General features: G+C 43.7%; 1 protein-coding gene across 6 annotated transcripts in view; it reads left to right on the plus strand.

Annotated features, from left to right (window-relative positions):
* Positions 1-13,410, plus strand: part of Prom1 (prominin 1) — a 101,027-nt gene that overhangs the window by 74,382 nt on the left and 13,235 nt on the right. For all 6 annotated transcript variants that reach the window (XM_074042571.1, XM_074042575.1, XM_074042576.1 and 3 more), the window contains 8 exons: positions 1,017-1,120; positions 5,696-5,780; positions 7,252-7,398; positions 8,258-8,329; positions 9,263-9,355; positions 10,905-10,958; positions 13,009-13,089; positions 13,220-13,288. In XM_074042571.1, coding sequence (XP_073898672.1) covers positions 1,017-1,120; positions 5,696-5,780; positions 7,252-7,398; positions 8,258-8,329; positions 9,263-9,355; positions 10,905-10,958; positions 13,009-13,089; positions 13,220-13,288 — 705 coding nt within the window. The remainder of the gene's footprint in view (positions 1-1,016; positions 1,121-5,695; positions 5,781-7,251; positions 7,399-8,257; positions 8,330-9,262; positions 9,356-10,904; positions 10,959-13,008; positions 13,090-13,219; positions 13,289-13,410) is intronic.

Raw genomic sequence — 13,410 nt, forward strand, 5'->3', positions numbered from 1 at the left:
TCCTGAGTTCCAACTCCAGTACTGCCAAAAAGGAAAAGCATAAAAGTAGGGGATATTTCACAACCATTTATTCAGAGTGAGCATCCCTAATTAGAAATCTGAAACCCAAAATTCCCCAAATCTGAAACATTCAGAACACCGACTTGACACCACAACTGGGAATTCCACACCATGAAACTTTTGTTTCATGTACAAAATTATTAAGTATGTATTATATATGTTAAATATACAAAATATATTTGTATATGCTTATATATAGTATAAAATTGCCTTCAGGCCATGTGTATAAGAAGTATATGAAGCAAAGGTGAATTTCACATTTAGACTTGGGTCCTATCTCCAAGACATCTCTTTATGTGTATACAAATATTCCAAAATTGGAAAAAAAATCAGAAATCTGAAACAGTCCTGGTCCCAGCATTCTGGATAAGGGACACCCAGCTCATAGTGCTAAGAGCACACACAGCCCTGCACTAGTGTGCCTAACTTAAATACATACACAGGCGAGCAGCTCATAAGCGAGGCAGCGCGGGCTGAGTCTGCCGGTGTGCGACTTTGCATTACCCGTTCTGAGTCAAGTTGTCTGCTCTCTCATTTCTAAGGCATCCACCTCAGTAAAAGGAAGTTGTACACTAGTGAAAACTGATTTCAATAATTCTGATTGATGCTACCTAAGGGCCGAGTTGATTATTCAATTATATTATTTTCTTTTTAAATAAAAGTTTTTAAAATTACATTTTAATGTTTGAATAGACAACACAATCGGTAAAATATTAAAAAGAACATAGTAAAAGTTTCTCTCCCACTTCTGTTCCCAGCCACCTACTCTCACTTAATTCTCACCTGCTGTCCCTGTACTAATTTTGATAGACATTATTTTCTGGTTTTAGGTTAGAAATTAATAAAAAATATGATGCAAAAAATTAACAGAATATTCAATTTATTATGTGTGTGCATGTTAGTGTAAAACTGTGTGTGTTGTGTGTTTTAACCCCACACGTTTTTGTTTGTTCTAGGTTCTGGACACCCCCTACTTAATAAACGAGGAATGGAAATACTACCTCTCTGGCATGATACTCAATAACCCAGATATTAAGCTCACTTTTGAACAAGTTTACAGGTATCAGTAATCATATTATATATTTTGCTACTTGATGCTCTTTCAGAGTTTTTGCTGATAAGACTTTCCAGTTTCAGAGCTAAGGGGTTCTCTAGTCTTAGCGAAGAAGTGAGAAATGAGATCAAAAAGATAACCCTTCCCAGAAAGCCTTTGAGCTCCACGTGGTGATGTCTCAGCCTCCCCTCTCTGCAGGTACCACTGGGATTTCCTGGGATCCTATGAGAATTCAGCCAATGGCCCCAAATCACAGACAAGGTCATAGCAATGCAATTACAGGGCTGGTCTTACAGTCGGGTCATTTGGGTTCTGATCCTGTTTCCCCTAATAGGGACCCTGGGGTCTTAAATAATTCTACGTCCTCCCCCTTCAATGGTGACTACACAGGAGGAATCTCACTTTGGGGTTGTTTAGGGTCGAGTGAGATAGAGGAGTTCAGACCAGTGCCTGACACATGACAAGAACACGATAAAATAACATGTGTTCTTACTTATATTGCCTTGCACCACACGTCCTTCCATCTTTGATTCATAGAATGCTGACAGACCATCCTAACGCCTCATGTTAACACCCTTGGAATGCTGTCTGATACTCAGATTCCTCTAAACCTTTCAAAACCTTGAAGATTCAAGTCCTGTCCACTGCAGTATGATACATTACAGATGGTTCTCCTGTGTAATGACCCCCTCAACACGCACACTTGTAACCTTTCTGCCATTTGCCTCTTTGTACCTTCAAAGAGGGGGAGATGCCCTGTCCTTGGTGGTAAGTAGATCCAGAAAATATTCACTCAGTCAACCTCCCTGCCCTTCAGACATCTTCCTTCCTCTCAGGTGAAAGGGCTGGGGTCTGTCTGTGGGTCCATCTTCCCAGTGCCCAGTCTATCTTCCCACCTTCTTTGCCCCTCTGGGTGTCTTCAGCCCCATTAGTCAGTGTGTTTTCTAGATGCGCAACAGTCACACAGGCCTGTGCTCACATGAAAGAGCCAGGTGACCCCTAAAAGCTGGGGAGTTCTCTTCTTGAGGTCTCCCAAGTTCTAGGTCATCAACCAAGATTGGAAATGGGTTTGACCCCAGTCCTGGATCCTGAAGAATGGGGGGGGGTTTCTCCATTGCTTAAGCTTTCCCCAAGGAAATTTGGAGTTTTTCTTCCCCTTTAGTTTAGCTTCTGAAGTGTATAACGGTCCTTTTCCCCAAGCCTTTGCATACATCGCATCACACACCTGTGCCAGGTGAAATGGTCTGCTGGCCTGCTGGCCGATGGTCTTAAGCATCTGGTGAGCAGATTGGTAACTGTCTGCCCTGAGTCATAAAGAAGGAAGTCACTAAAAGATTGACACCAAATCCCAGGACACTTGGCAGACCTGGTGATTAAGCTCAGCGTCTCACACTGCTCAGCAGGCACTCTACGACCGGAGCCAGACCCCAGTCTGGCTTTTTAGATAAGGTCTGGCATGGCACCTTTGCTGGGTATACCTTGAACCCTGATCCTCCTACGTCTGCCTCCCAAGGAGCTGGGATTACAGGCAGAAACCACTATGCCCAGACCCTCACATGACACTTTTTAAACAACAATGACATTTTTATTTCTACTACACTGAGACCAGAGGGCTAAAGATTGCATTCGAACATGGCATGCTCTAGGTGAATGAAATGGAAAACCTACAAGGCAATAATGACTCACATCCAGAGCAAAATATGTGAGCAGTGTCACAGAGATAGCCATCCCCATCTGCCCAGGGATCCTCTTCCCCATCCTCTGTACAGAAACTCTCGTTTTTAATTTTCTTGGTACTCTCTCAGAGTTCTTTCATGCAGTTTTCAGCAAAACTCAACCCTGTGCTTGGCATTATTATGGCTATGTTAGTAGTAGTATTTGCTAGAGTCTTAAGCACTTTGTGAATCTTTAGGTATACTTGGATGATTTTGTTTGTCACCTTTGCATTTTTAAAAACACTACCAAATATACATGCATTTAATTAATACGTGGGTGTCCATTCTTCTAGGTAACCCAAACAATTTATTTTAAAACAAATATGGCAAACTGGGCACCGGTGGCTCATGCCTGTAATCCTAGCTACTCAGGAGGCACAGATCAGGAGGATCACAGTTCGAAGCCAGCCCAGGCAAATAGTTCACAAGACCCAACACAAAAAAGGGCTGGTGGAGTGGCTCAAGGTGTAGGCCCTGAGCTCAAACCCCAGAAATCCAAAAAACAACAAAACAAAATAAAAACTAATATAGCTATATCATTATAATTATTATTCAAAAATATTGTACTACGTAGCAACAATGGTAATTTACAAAACTTATGAGCTAACTTACTGTGTGCCAGGGCTGATGGAAGAACTTCGTATAAATAATTCCTGTCATTCGCCTAATGCTATGAGCTAGGTACCTACAGTAGGTACTTTCATTATTATCATTATATGAGAACAACAAGTGCTTGGGGGGTAGCTGGTGGATATCATCCAAAGCTGAATTAGACCCTGGTCCTGCTGTCAAGGAAAATCTGGTAGGGAAACAGGTCCATAAGGAAGTGTTCTAGAACAGGGCGGTACTGCACAGGTGGAAAGACTTAAGCAGAAGCTTGGAGGAAGGTATCTGATGTAGCATGGGAAATGTACCTGAGCTGGTTTCCTAAGGGATTGGCTCCGTAAAGAAGGAAAAAGAGATCCCTGCCAAAGGAGGGAGGTAGGAAGCAGAAGGCTGTCGTTGAGAGCTTCTAGACATCCCATTCTCACTTGGGGATCAAGCACAAAGTATTTGGATTTGATTATGCAGTCCAAGGCAGTGAAAACTGAGTGTCTGCGCCCCCATGACAACACTCAGAATGAATTTTTTTTCCAAAACCCAGCATTTATAAACGTTACTTTTAGATGTTGTTATGGTTGAAATCTCTCCTAAAGCTGTGTCCTCTCCCTGTTCACAACTGACTCCCCTGCTTCCCCTTCCACTCTCTAGTCTGGGACTGTAGGTCACTTCCAAAATTTCAGCACTCCCCCATTGCCACCAGCAGAGGGCGCAGGTGAGCCACAACCAAGGCCCCCTCCTCCCCACCACCAACCCCCACAGCCCATGCTCAAGGCAGTTGGTGACAACTGTGGTCTTCAATGTAACCCAGCATGTGTCAGGATTCTTCTCAACTGTTAGCTCTGGGCAGACTCTCAATTTCTGTGCATAATTAAGGTTGTCTGGGTCCCCAGGCTGAGAGGACAATGCCCAGCTTCTTGGCCTGCCATGCTAGCTCTTTGTGACTCTGGCTCCTACAGAACCCTCCAGCCTTTCCTTTGTTAGTGCATCGAGCTCCAGGTCCCAACTCTACCACTTACTTGTTCCCTGGAAAGAGTGTCACATCTAGGAATGTGGGAGGTCGCTTTTCCAAGCCTCCCTCAAGATCAGAGGGCACTGGCTGCTCTGGTATGGGGAGGTCCCCCAGGGGTGTGGCTCTCTTTGTGACAGAAATATGCATCCGATGAGACCCACTCTACTTAGCCCAAGGGACATGGAAGTGAGGCCATTTCACTGGGGTGGCTGAGTTAGGTTTATAGACAAACTGGACTGAGCATCTGGATGTCTGAGCCCCTGTCACCATCCTCACTCTTAGATTAGATATCTAAGCACATGTTTATCAGTGAAACCCAACCCTGGAGATACACAGGGGAAATGGTCTTGGTGGGGATTTGATGGATTTTTCCTTTTTTTTTTTTTTGTGGTACTGGAATTTGAACTCAGAGCTTTGTGCTTGCTAGGCAGGCATTCTACCACTTGAACCATGCTTCCAGCTCTTTTTGCTCTGGTTATTTTGGATACAGGATCTCACTTTTTGCCCAGACTGACCTGGACTGCAATCCTCCTGTTTATGCTTCCCACCATAGCTAGGATGATAGGCACATGCCAGCATACCCAACTCTTTTTTCCACTGAGTGGGGTCTCCCATCTCACTAATGGTTTGCCTGAGCTGGCTTAGAACCACCATCCTCCCAAGTAGCTAGGATTACCGGTGCCCAGCTTTCTTGAGGTACTGGGGTTTGAACTTAGGGCTTCACCCTTGCTAAGCATGCACTCTACCACTTGAGCCATGCCTCCAGCCCAATGGAACCTTTAATAAAGACCATGATAAATGTAATGCACTTCTTTCTAGTAGGTATCATTTTTGTATTTCTTTTTCTTTTCTTTTTTGCAGTGCTGGGGGTGGAACCCAGGTCCTTGCACATGCTAGGCAAGTGCTCTGCCACTGAGCTGCATCTCCAACCCACATTTTTACTCTTTAAATGAGAAGTATTTTTATTCCTAATTTGTGAACTTGACCACAGCAATACAGGAAACAGAACAAAGGATATAGATGGAAGGATGTGTTCATCAGTCCTGATGCCTGTGTTCCAAAAATGGGACAGTTAGCAAAGCAGGGAAAGAAGTCAGGAGTGGCTGATGCCAGCGTTTGTGTGGCCATAGGTGATATCTAGAACACTTTCGTTTGTTCACAGATTGCACAGCGAGAATCAGTTAACCTCTGTCCTCATCCTTAGCAGGTAGCCACACTTTTTCTAGGTCTTGACTTCTCTGTTTCTTCCCATAGTGATTGCAAAAAAGATAGGGGTATTTATGCCACACTTCAGCTTCAGAACCTCTACAATGTCAGTGAGCATCTCAGCATCCAGGAGGTGAGTCCTTAGGAGTGGTCTCAGACTTGACATACAGTTTTACAAAATCCAGTTGTCTTTCTTTCTTTTTCTTAACACCAATGTGAAATCCACATAAGGACAAATTAAGTCTTTTAAAGTGAGATTTAATATATTCAAAATGCTGTTCAATCCTCACCTTTATCTAACTCCAAATATTTTAGCACCCGCAATCAGTTGTCTTTCTTGCAACTTGAGTTTTTCTAGTAGATAAAGAGTCTCTAATGGAGCCTCACTTATGACACTTCCCCGGGAGAGATTTCATTTCCCAGAGCACACATGTTCCTCTAGGAATAAACCCCACTTTCTTTCCAAGGAGTTTGGTCCCCAAGACTAGTCCTCCTTTTCTGCCAAGTCCCAGAGTTGGAAATTAGGCACAGGGTCCACAGTGTGGCCCCAGGACTCCATGGTGGGCTCTGGTGAGCTCTGCTGAAACTTGCTAAGAAGCAGAAAGGAAGGAGGCAGCAGAAATAAAATGACGTCTCTTCCTTCCCATACCCCAGTCTTGAGTCTCTTGAGGCAAGGCCACTCCAAAGCACACTGGACAGAAGAAACAGAGTTTCTACTGTCCAGGTCAGGAGTGCATTCGTCTAGACTGCCCCAATCCTCTTTTGGTCTTCCAGGATGAGCAGATCCCAAGCAGTACCAAGGGATTAGGTTACCCCTCAAGCCCTACATCTTGTCCACTGAGACCTCCTGGAAGGCCATGTGAACAGTTTTTATTTGAGAGTTATATATGAATTTTGTATTGATTATCTTCCCTAAATAAATGGACATTGTATGTCCATAAATACAACATAATTTTGTGACCAAATCCTAACTATATTCCTCTACTCCTTTGCCCATCATGACAAGGTTCACCGTCTCTGTGCTGTGCTGGGCAGCACTTGAGAGTGCCATCAGGACACTCAGGCACACCACACTGCCTGAAACGATCGTCTGCTTGTTAGGACAACCCCAGACCAACGCACATTCCTATGATCTTTACCAAAGTAAATACTTGTGCAGAAGATATCTGCCAGGTCTTCCTATACGCAGCTCCTTGGTATGCTGACCCCTTCCCTGGAATGCCAGCCTGCCCTGCCCCTTTCAGCATCTCTGTAAAGGCTGGGCTCAGAGCCATCACAGTACCATCCTTCCACTCTCCTTCCTTTGAGTCCTCTCTGTCTCGTGTCCTGATGGGGTTCAGTTGCTTTCCTTATGACACAGCCTCTTGCCTTCGAAGTCTTCCAGAGTAGAGATAGAATCCTATCCTGCCTGGCATCCTCCCGGAAGAGTCCTTGCCTTGGGATGCAAACAGGCAGAGAGGAGAGGCAGGGAAGGAAGAAAGGCCAGTCAAGTGTGTGCAGTTGTATCTTTCTTTTTCTCCTGTATATTTTTATTGAGCCTTAAAGCATTAAGTATGTGACATTTTTAGAGCGTAATGGATTGCCCTATAACTTGTTTCATGCAGCACACTGGAAACATAATCAGTGAATTTGAAAATATGAACTTCACTCTTGATAACATTGTGCTGCTGGATGCAGCAGGAATTAAAAACCTCCAGGATTTTGCTACTTGTGGGATAGACAAAATAAACTATACCACCTACTTGGCTCAGGTATGACACAGGTGTGCATGTGTGACCTTGGGACAAATTAGAGTATTGCACATGTATTTTGTTTTTGTTTTTGTTTTTGGTGGGACTGGGGTTTTTGAACTCAGGGTTTTGTGCTTGCAAAGCAGGTGCTCTACTGCTTGAGCCATACCTCCAGTCCATGTTTTGCTCTGGTTATTTTAGAGATGGGGTCTCACAAACCATTTGCCTGTGCTGACCTTGAACTGCAATTCTCCAGATCTCAGCCTCCCAGGCAGCTAGGATTGTAGGCATGGATTTTGTTTTTGTTTTTCAAATGAGAGTACATTCACATAAGATTACCCATTTTTTTTCGGTTGATCAATTTTTTTTTCTTTATTGTTGAGCTGGGTGGGGAAATTGTGGCACTTACAAAAGTTCTTACAATGTATCAAATATCTCTATCAACAACTTAGTGACATTTGCTATATTCCCAGTGTCACAAATTACTACCACTACCTGGTCCCAAAACATTTTCATCACCCCAAAGCAAATGCTGTATCCATTAGATGTGCTCCCCATTCTCCCAGATACCTGGCAACCACCCACTCTGGAGTTACTTATGCTGGAGATGGCACATAAGTAGAATCATACTTGGGTGACCTTGGATGTCCAGCTTCTTTCACTGAACATGTTTTTGAGCATGTCATAACTTGTATCGGTATTTCACTCTTTTTATGGTTGTGTGAAAATAGTATGGTAAATAAAAATGAAGGTGGTGTTACCTATGTGAAAAGTTTCCAGCTTAAGCATCCGTGGTCAATCACTTGCCTATGTGATTAAGATGTTGTTAAGATTTAAAAAATCCCATGTGTGTAACACAGTTCCCTTACCTCTTTTGCAGGCTGATAAATCCCCTGTAAAAGTGAATCTTGTATCATTTTCAAATGATCTAGAAGCAAAAGCAAACCGTTTGGTGAGTTCAGACAGTTCCATTAAATGTTGTTCCAGCTGTGGGTGTCAAATGTCCACCCATTGCTTGGCCAACTGTTGAAGAGGTTCCTGGCACCTCGGCTTTACCCTTGTGTCACAGCGCCTCCCTGGTGTGTGTTAGACGTTCCCACTATGCTTTTAACTCCAGGTCTGCTTTCACCCCTGTCAGCCCCTTCACCCCCTCTTAACACACACATACATATATACACACATACACACACATATGACACACATACACATAGACACCTATACGCACACACACATATATACACATACACACATACACACCCAGAACACACACACTCACCATTTTTCTTGCAGTGTAGAGAATGGTAACTGAAGATGTGGGAGAAAAATCCCATGGTGCTTTGCATCACAGTAGTAAGTGGATTTGGGAGGAGAGAGGCACCATTGGAGCCCATTAACTGCCCCTCCATCTATTCCTCTGCTGGTTGGTGACTATGTGGCCTTAACTGCCTCTTTGCAAGAAGCAGATAACCATGGCAACAAGGAACCTGGGCTCTGGAGAAGACCCGGGCTGAAATCCTGACTCAGCCTCTTCCTTTTAGGAGGTGCTTGAGCAAAGTATTTCACCCTTCTGTGCCTTAGTTTCCCAATCTGTAAAACGGGCAATAGTGCCTACCTCATGGAGTTATTAGAGTTCATATTCCAGACACCTTAATTGTGGGTTGGGACTTGGTTTCCTCCATCTACAAGACGAGGAATCTGGCAGTGACTTTCTCATGGTGAGGCAGAGAAAGAGGGACTACAGCCTCTGACTCTCAGGGAGGGCTCGTGAGTGTGAGGAATTGCCATCATTGTCCAAGGGGGACCGTGTTCTTACGTTGCGTCTGCTGGGGCCTCTGTGGTTGGAGTCTGGACAGATGTGGAGATCTTTATTTTCTTCTCTTTGTAGACCTCAGAAAACTTGAAACAGTCCTTGAAAGCAGATGCACAAACTCTTAGAAATATTCACCAGCAGCAAGTCCTTCCTATGGAGCAATCTCTGGTAACTATCACCACCATGCATGTCACTGTAACCTGAGACAATCCGTTGTCCCTCAGTTGACTTTCATTTAGCCTGAAGACACTTGCTCACCTTATGGAGGTACCATCCTGGCCTCAGCCCCAGAAATTGAGCTGGGCCTTAAAAGAACACAAAAGCTACATTGTGCCACCCCTGCTTTCATTCCCTCCTTTTCCTGTATGTGAGCAGTGAGACCCAGCTGTGCCATCTCCAGCACCTGGCTCCAGTGTCTGTGCTGCCAGGCCTCCTGAGCCATGTGTTTGCACAGTGGTGATTTTGCTCTGGGCACACTCTCACGTGTTCTCAATTCTTTCTCTCCAAACTCTGCCTAGAAATATGTGAAGGCAAGGGTAAGTGCTTTTCTTCCTGTATCCTCTGTTGTCCATCTCCATGGCCACTGCTTCCTTCCTCCTCGCTTCCATCCCTGTCCACTTTCTGGCCTTCTGGCTTCTCTCTTTAGTGCTACATAGGCAGCTTGTAGCAGAGAAAGAACAAAGGCTTTGGAGTCAGACAGATCTGCCTCTCCAAAGTGTGATAGCCTTCAGTTTCCTCATCTAAAAATAAAATCAAAGGAAATACAAAGTAAAGGTAATGGGGAGGGGCAGGTGATTCCTGCGTTTTTAATATCTGGCTTGTGGAGATTCTTATTCTTGTGGGGGAGGTCCCATTTGCAGCTATCAAGGGGAGAATTGTACTGGGTCACTAGGTCACCTGCTCAGGTTTGCAAATGCATGCAAGTACATCCAACCTTCTGGATCTAGTTCATTCTCTCCTCTCTCTCCTCTAATTCTGGATTCATTGGTGTCTCACAGTCTTCCTGTTCAGTGTTTTGAATCCTTGTGCTGCTGTGCTGTACTCATCACAGTTCATTTTAAGATGGTTTTGCATTTTCTGTAAAAGCTTGTCTTCAAGGAGACGGTTCTCTTTGGCCTTTTTAGACCTGGGGCAACCTGTCCACAAAAGACAATTTGTTTTGTACCTATGATCTATGGTCTAAACCAGGGGGTGGCAAGCACAGTCTGGAGACCAAATGAAGCCTGCTGCTAGTTTTTATAAATAAAGTTTCATGGGGACACAGCCACATCTATTCATTTACAAACTGTCAGTGTCTGCTCTTGGCCCTTGGGGCAAAGTCAAGCAGTCGGGACAGGCTATGGCCCCAAAGCCTAAGTATTTACTGTCTGGCCTTTTATAGGTAAGGTTTGCTGCCCAGACATTGACCATTTAGGTCATTTACCTCTGGTAAACCTCACTTACTGGGCAGACGTTTTTTTAAATAATGCTTTTCACTGATCAAAATTAATTCACGTGATTTCTTGGACACCTTGAATATGTGTCCTGATTTTTTTCTTCAGGTTTTTGTACACACTAGTGGCACATAAGGTACCCGTTGTTACTTGTGTTTGTCACTTTTTCTAGAATGAAACCATTACGTAAGGTCAGATTTGATGGCTGTCTTGGGGAAGGGGAGGATACAAGTGTGGGACCTTGCTGCTCTGTGTAATTTTGGAAATATCTATTTGTTCACCAGAGCACTTTACAACAATGCATCAGGATACTTCAGCAAATGAGCAGCGGATTACCGGTATGGATCCATTTTGGTTTTCTGTGACGGGGTTCCATTTTCAAATGCTACATGCGCACATATATATATTCCAAGCTGTTGGTTTGTATAAGTAGTTTAAGTAAAAACAAACAAACAAAAAACTCTCAGTAATCTAGCCATTTTAATTATCAAACTGGTTTTTCCTACTACTTCCCTTCAATAAGTACTTCTAAAAATGCGTGCTTCCTCTGAGCAGGAGATACACAGAGGAAATCCATTTTGGTATGTAAGCTGCTAAGATGCAAGGTTAGAAGATACACTGGTCACTTTTTCAGAGCTAATGCTGTCTGACAAACAACCACACTCAATCACTTTTTTGCTGGGCTGACCACAGACTTCTCTACGTATCTGCCCATCAGAGACCTTCCCGCAGGGGCAGCTTCTGTCTGGGCCACCTCATGTGCTCTTAGTGGAAGTGTGTTAGTCAGTGTTCTGTCACTGTGACAAATACTCGAGCAAATCAACTTAAAGTAGGAAGGATTTACTTTGGCTCATGGTTTCAGTCCATGGTCACTTGTCTTTTTGCTTTTAGGCACTTGACAAGACAAAAACATCATTGGTGGAGACATCTGGTCACTTCAGGTGACCTTGAATCATGATCCTACTGATCTCAGCTTCCCAAGTAGCTAGGATTACAGGTGTGAGTCACCAGCGCCTAGCTGGGACTCCCATTTTTACCCAGTCTTCCTGGGACCGATACTCCTACCTGTGGCCTCTTGTGTAGCTGGGATCACAGGTGCACACCACCACACCCAGCTCTCCAAAAGATTTCTTTATTGGCTGGAACAAGCTGCCCATGAGAGACTTGGGATACAAGCCTCACAGTAAAAACCTAAATGTTCCTCCCTTCATGCTTCTCAGCAAGACCAACACATGACTCAGTTCCTCTGAAGATGTCCTCTGAAGATGGGTATCTTTAGTTCAACTCTGGGGCCATCCTTATATCTCTAATCACAGTTCCATTTCACAAGTATGCGTGTCCCATGCCACGGGAATCTGGAGATACACTGGTGACTACAGGTCCTTTCTACCTCTCTGCACCTTGACGATCAGGGCAAGACATGCCACTCTTCATGGGGCATGGCCTAGCTTAGGGAGTAGAACTTGGTTGCAATCCACTTGCTCACTGTGTTCCCCACAGTCTCTGGACAAAAGGAGCCCCTGTTCTTTATTTGTACCAAGCTGCTGTGGGGGTTTGCAGTAGCCTTGACTTTGTATGATGGTGCAAAGAGTGTTGGTTTTGGAGTTGAAAAAGAAAACAAACAAGCAAAAAAACTAGGTGCAAATTCCAGTACTCTTCTATGCTTCCCAGCTTGGTCACCTTGAAGAGGTCAGCTGCCTCCCTAAAGGGAGCCTAGCAGTACCCTCCTTCCAGCCTTGCTGTGAATATGCAGTTAGGTGATTTCCTATAGAGGGTCTAGCCCACTGTCTGGCCCCAAAGTTCATGTTCCATCAGAATTCCTCAACTCTTCCTGCCCTCAGAGGGCTGGGCCAGGCTGTGTGTTGTGGACCTGGGTCACTAGACAGTTGGTTATCCATAACCATGGGTTCTGCATCTGTGGGTTTAACCAAGCACAGATTGAAAGTATTTGATGTTTGTATCAAATGTATACAGACTTTTTTGCCATTATTCCCTAAATCATGCAGTGTAACAACATTACACAGCAGTTATGTTGTATTGGGTATGATAATGTTGTATTGGGGTGATATTTGAAATACACGAGAAAACATCACACCATATGAAAACATCACAGCATACGATGTAAGGATGAGCGTCTGCAGATTTTGGAATGGGGAAGGGGTGGGGATCCTGGAACCAATCTCCCTAGGAACTCTACATGATCTGTAAATTGTCTAATCCTGGGGGGAAGAGGGTTAGAGAGAATGATGGAGGGGTGAATTCAACTATGATATATTGTGAGAACTTTTGTAAATGTCACAATGTACCCCCAGTACAACAATAATAAAAATAATAATAATTGTCTAATCCTTTTGTCATGGGATCATCTCCTGTTGCTGTGTTTTCCAGGAGAGAGTGTCCAAGATCCTTTACTGTTTGGATTCTGCTCAGAACTTCGTCACAAATAATATTTCTTCTATTATTTTTGAAGTAAGTTTTCCTTTTTAAAATAAGCATGTTGATAAGTGGATGTGTAAATGTTCTATAATTAAATATTTATAGCATTTAATTTCTGCTGTAGTCATTTTAGTGGCTTGACCAATCTTTGATTTCTTTCTAGGAGACTAGGAATTTTGGGAGAACAATAATAGGATACTTTGAACATTATCTACAGTGGGTTGAGTTCTCTGTAAGTAGATCATTTTTTTTTTGGCCATAAAGGGGACCATATTTAGGAGAGTCATTTTCCAGGGTAAAAGCTAGAGGAAACAAGATTAATTTGCAGCAGTTTGGTTGCAGGTAAGTGGAAGG

The sequence above is a fragment of the Castor canadensis genome, chromosome 9 (assembly GCF_047511655.1).
Source record: "Castor canadensis chromosome 9, mCasCan1.hap1v2, whole genome shotgun sequence".
Taxonomy (NCBI): domain Eukaryota; kingdom Metazoa; phylum Chordata; class Mammalia; order Rodentia; family Castoridae; genus Castor; species Castor canadensis.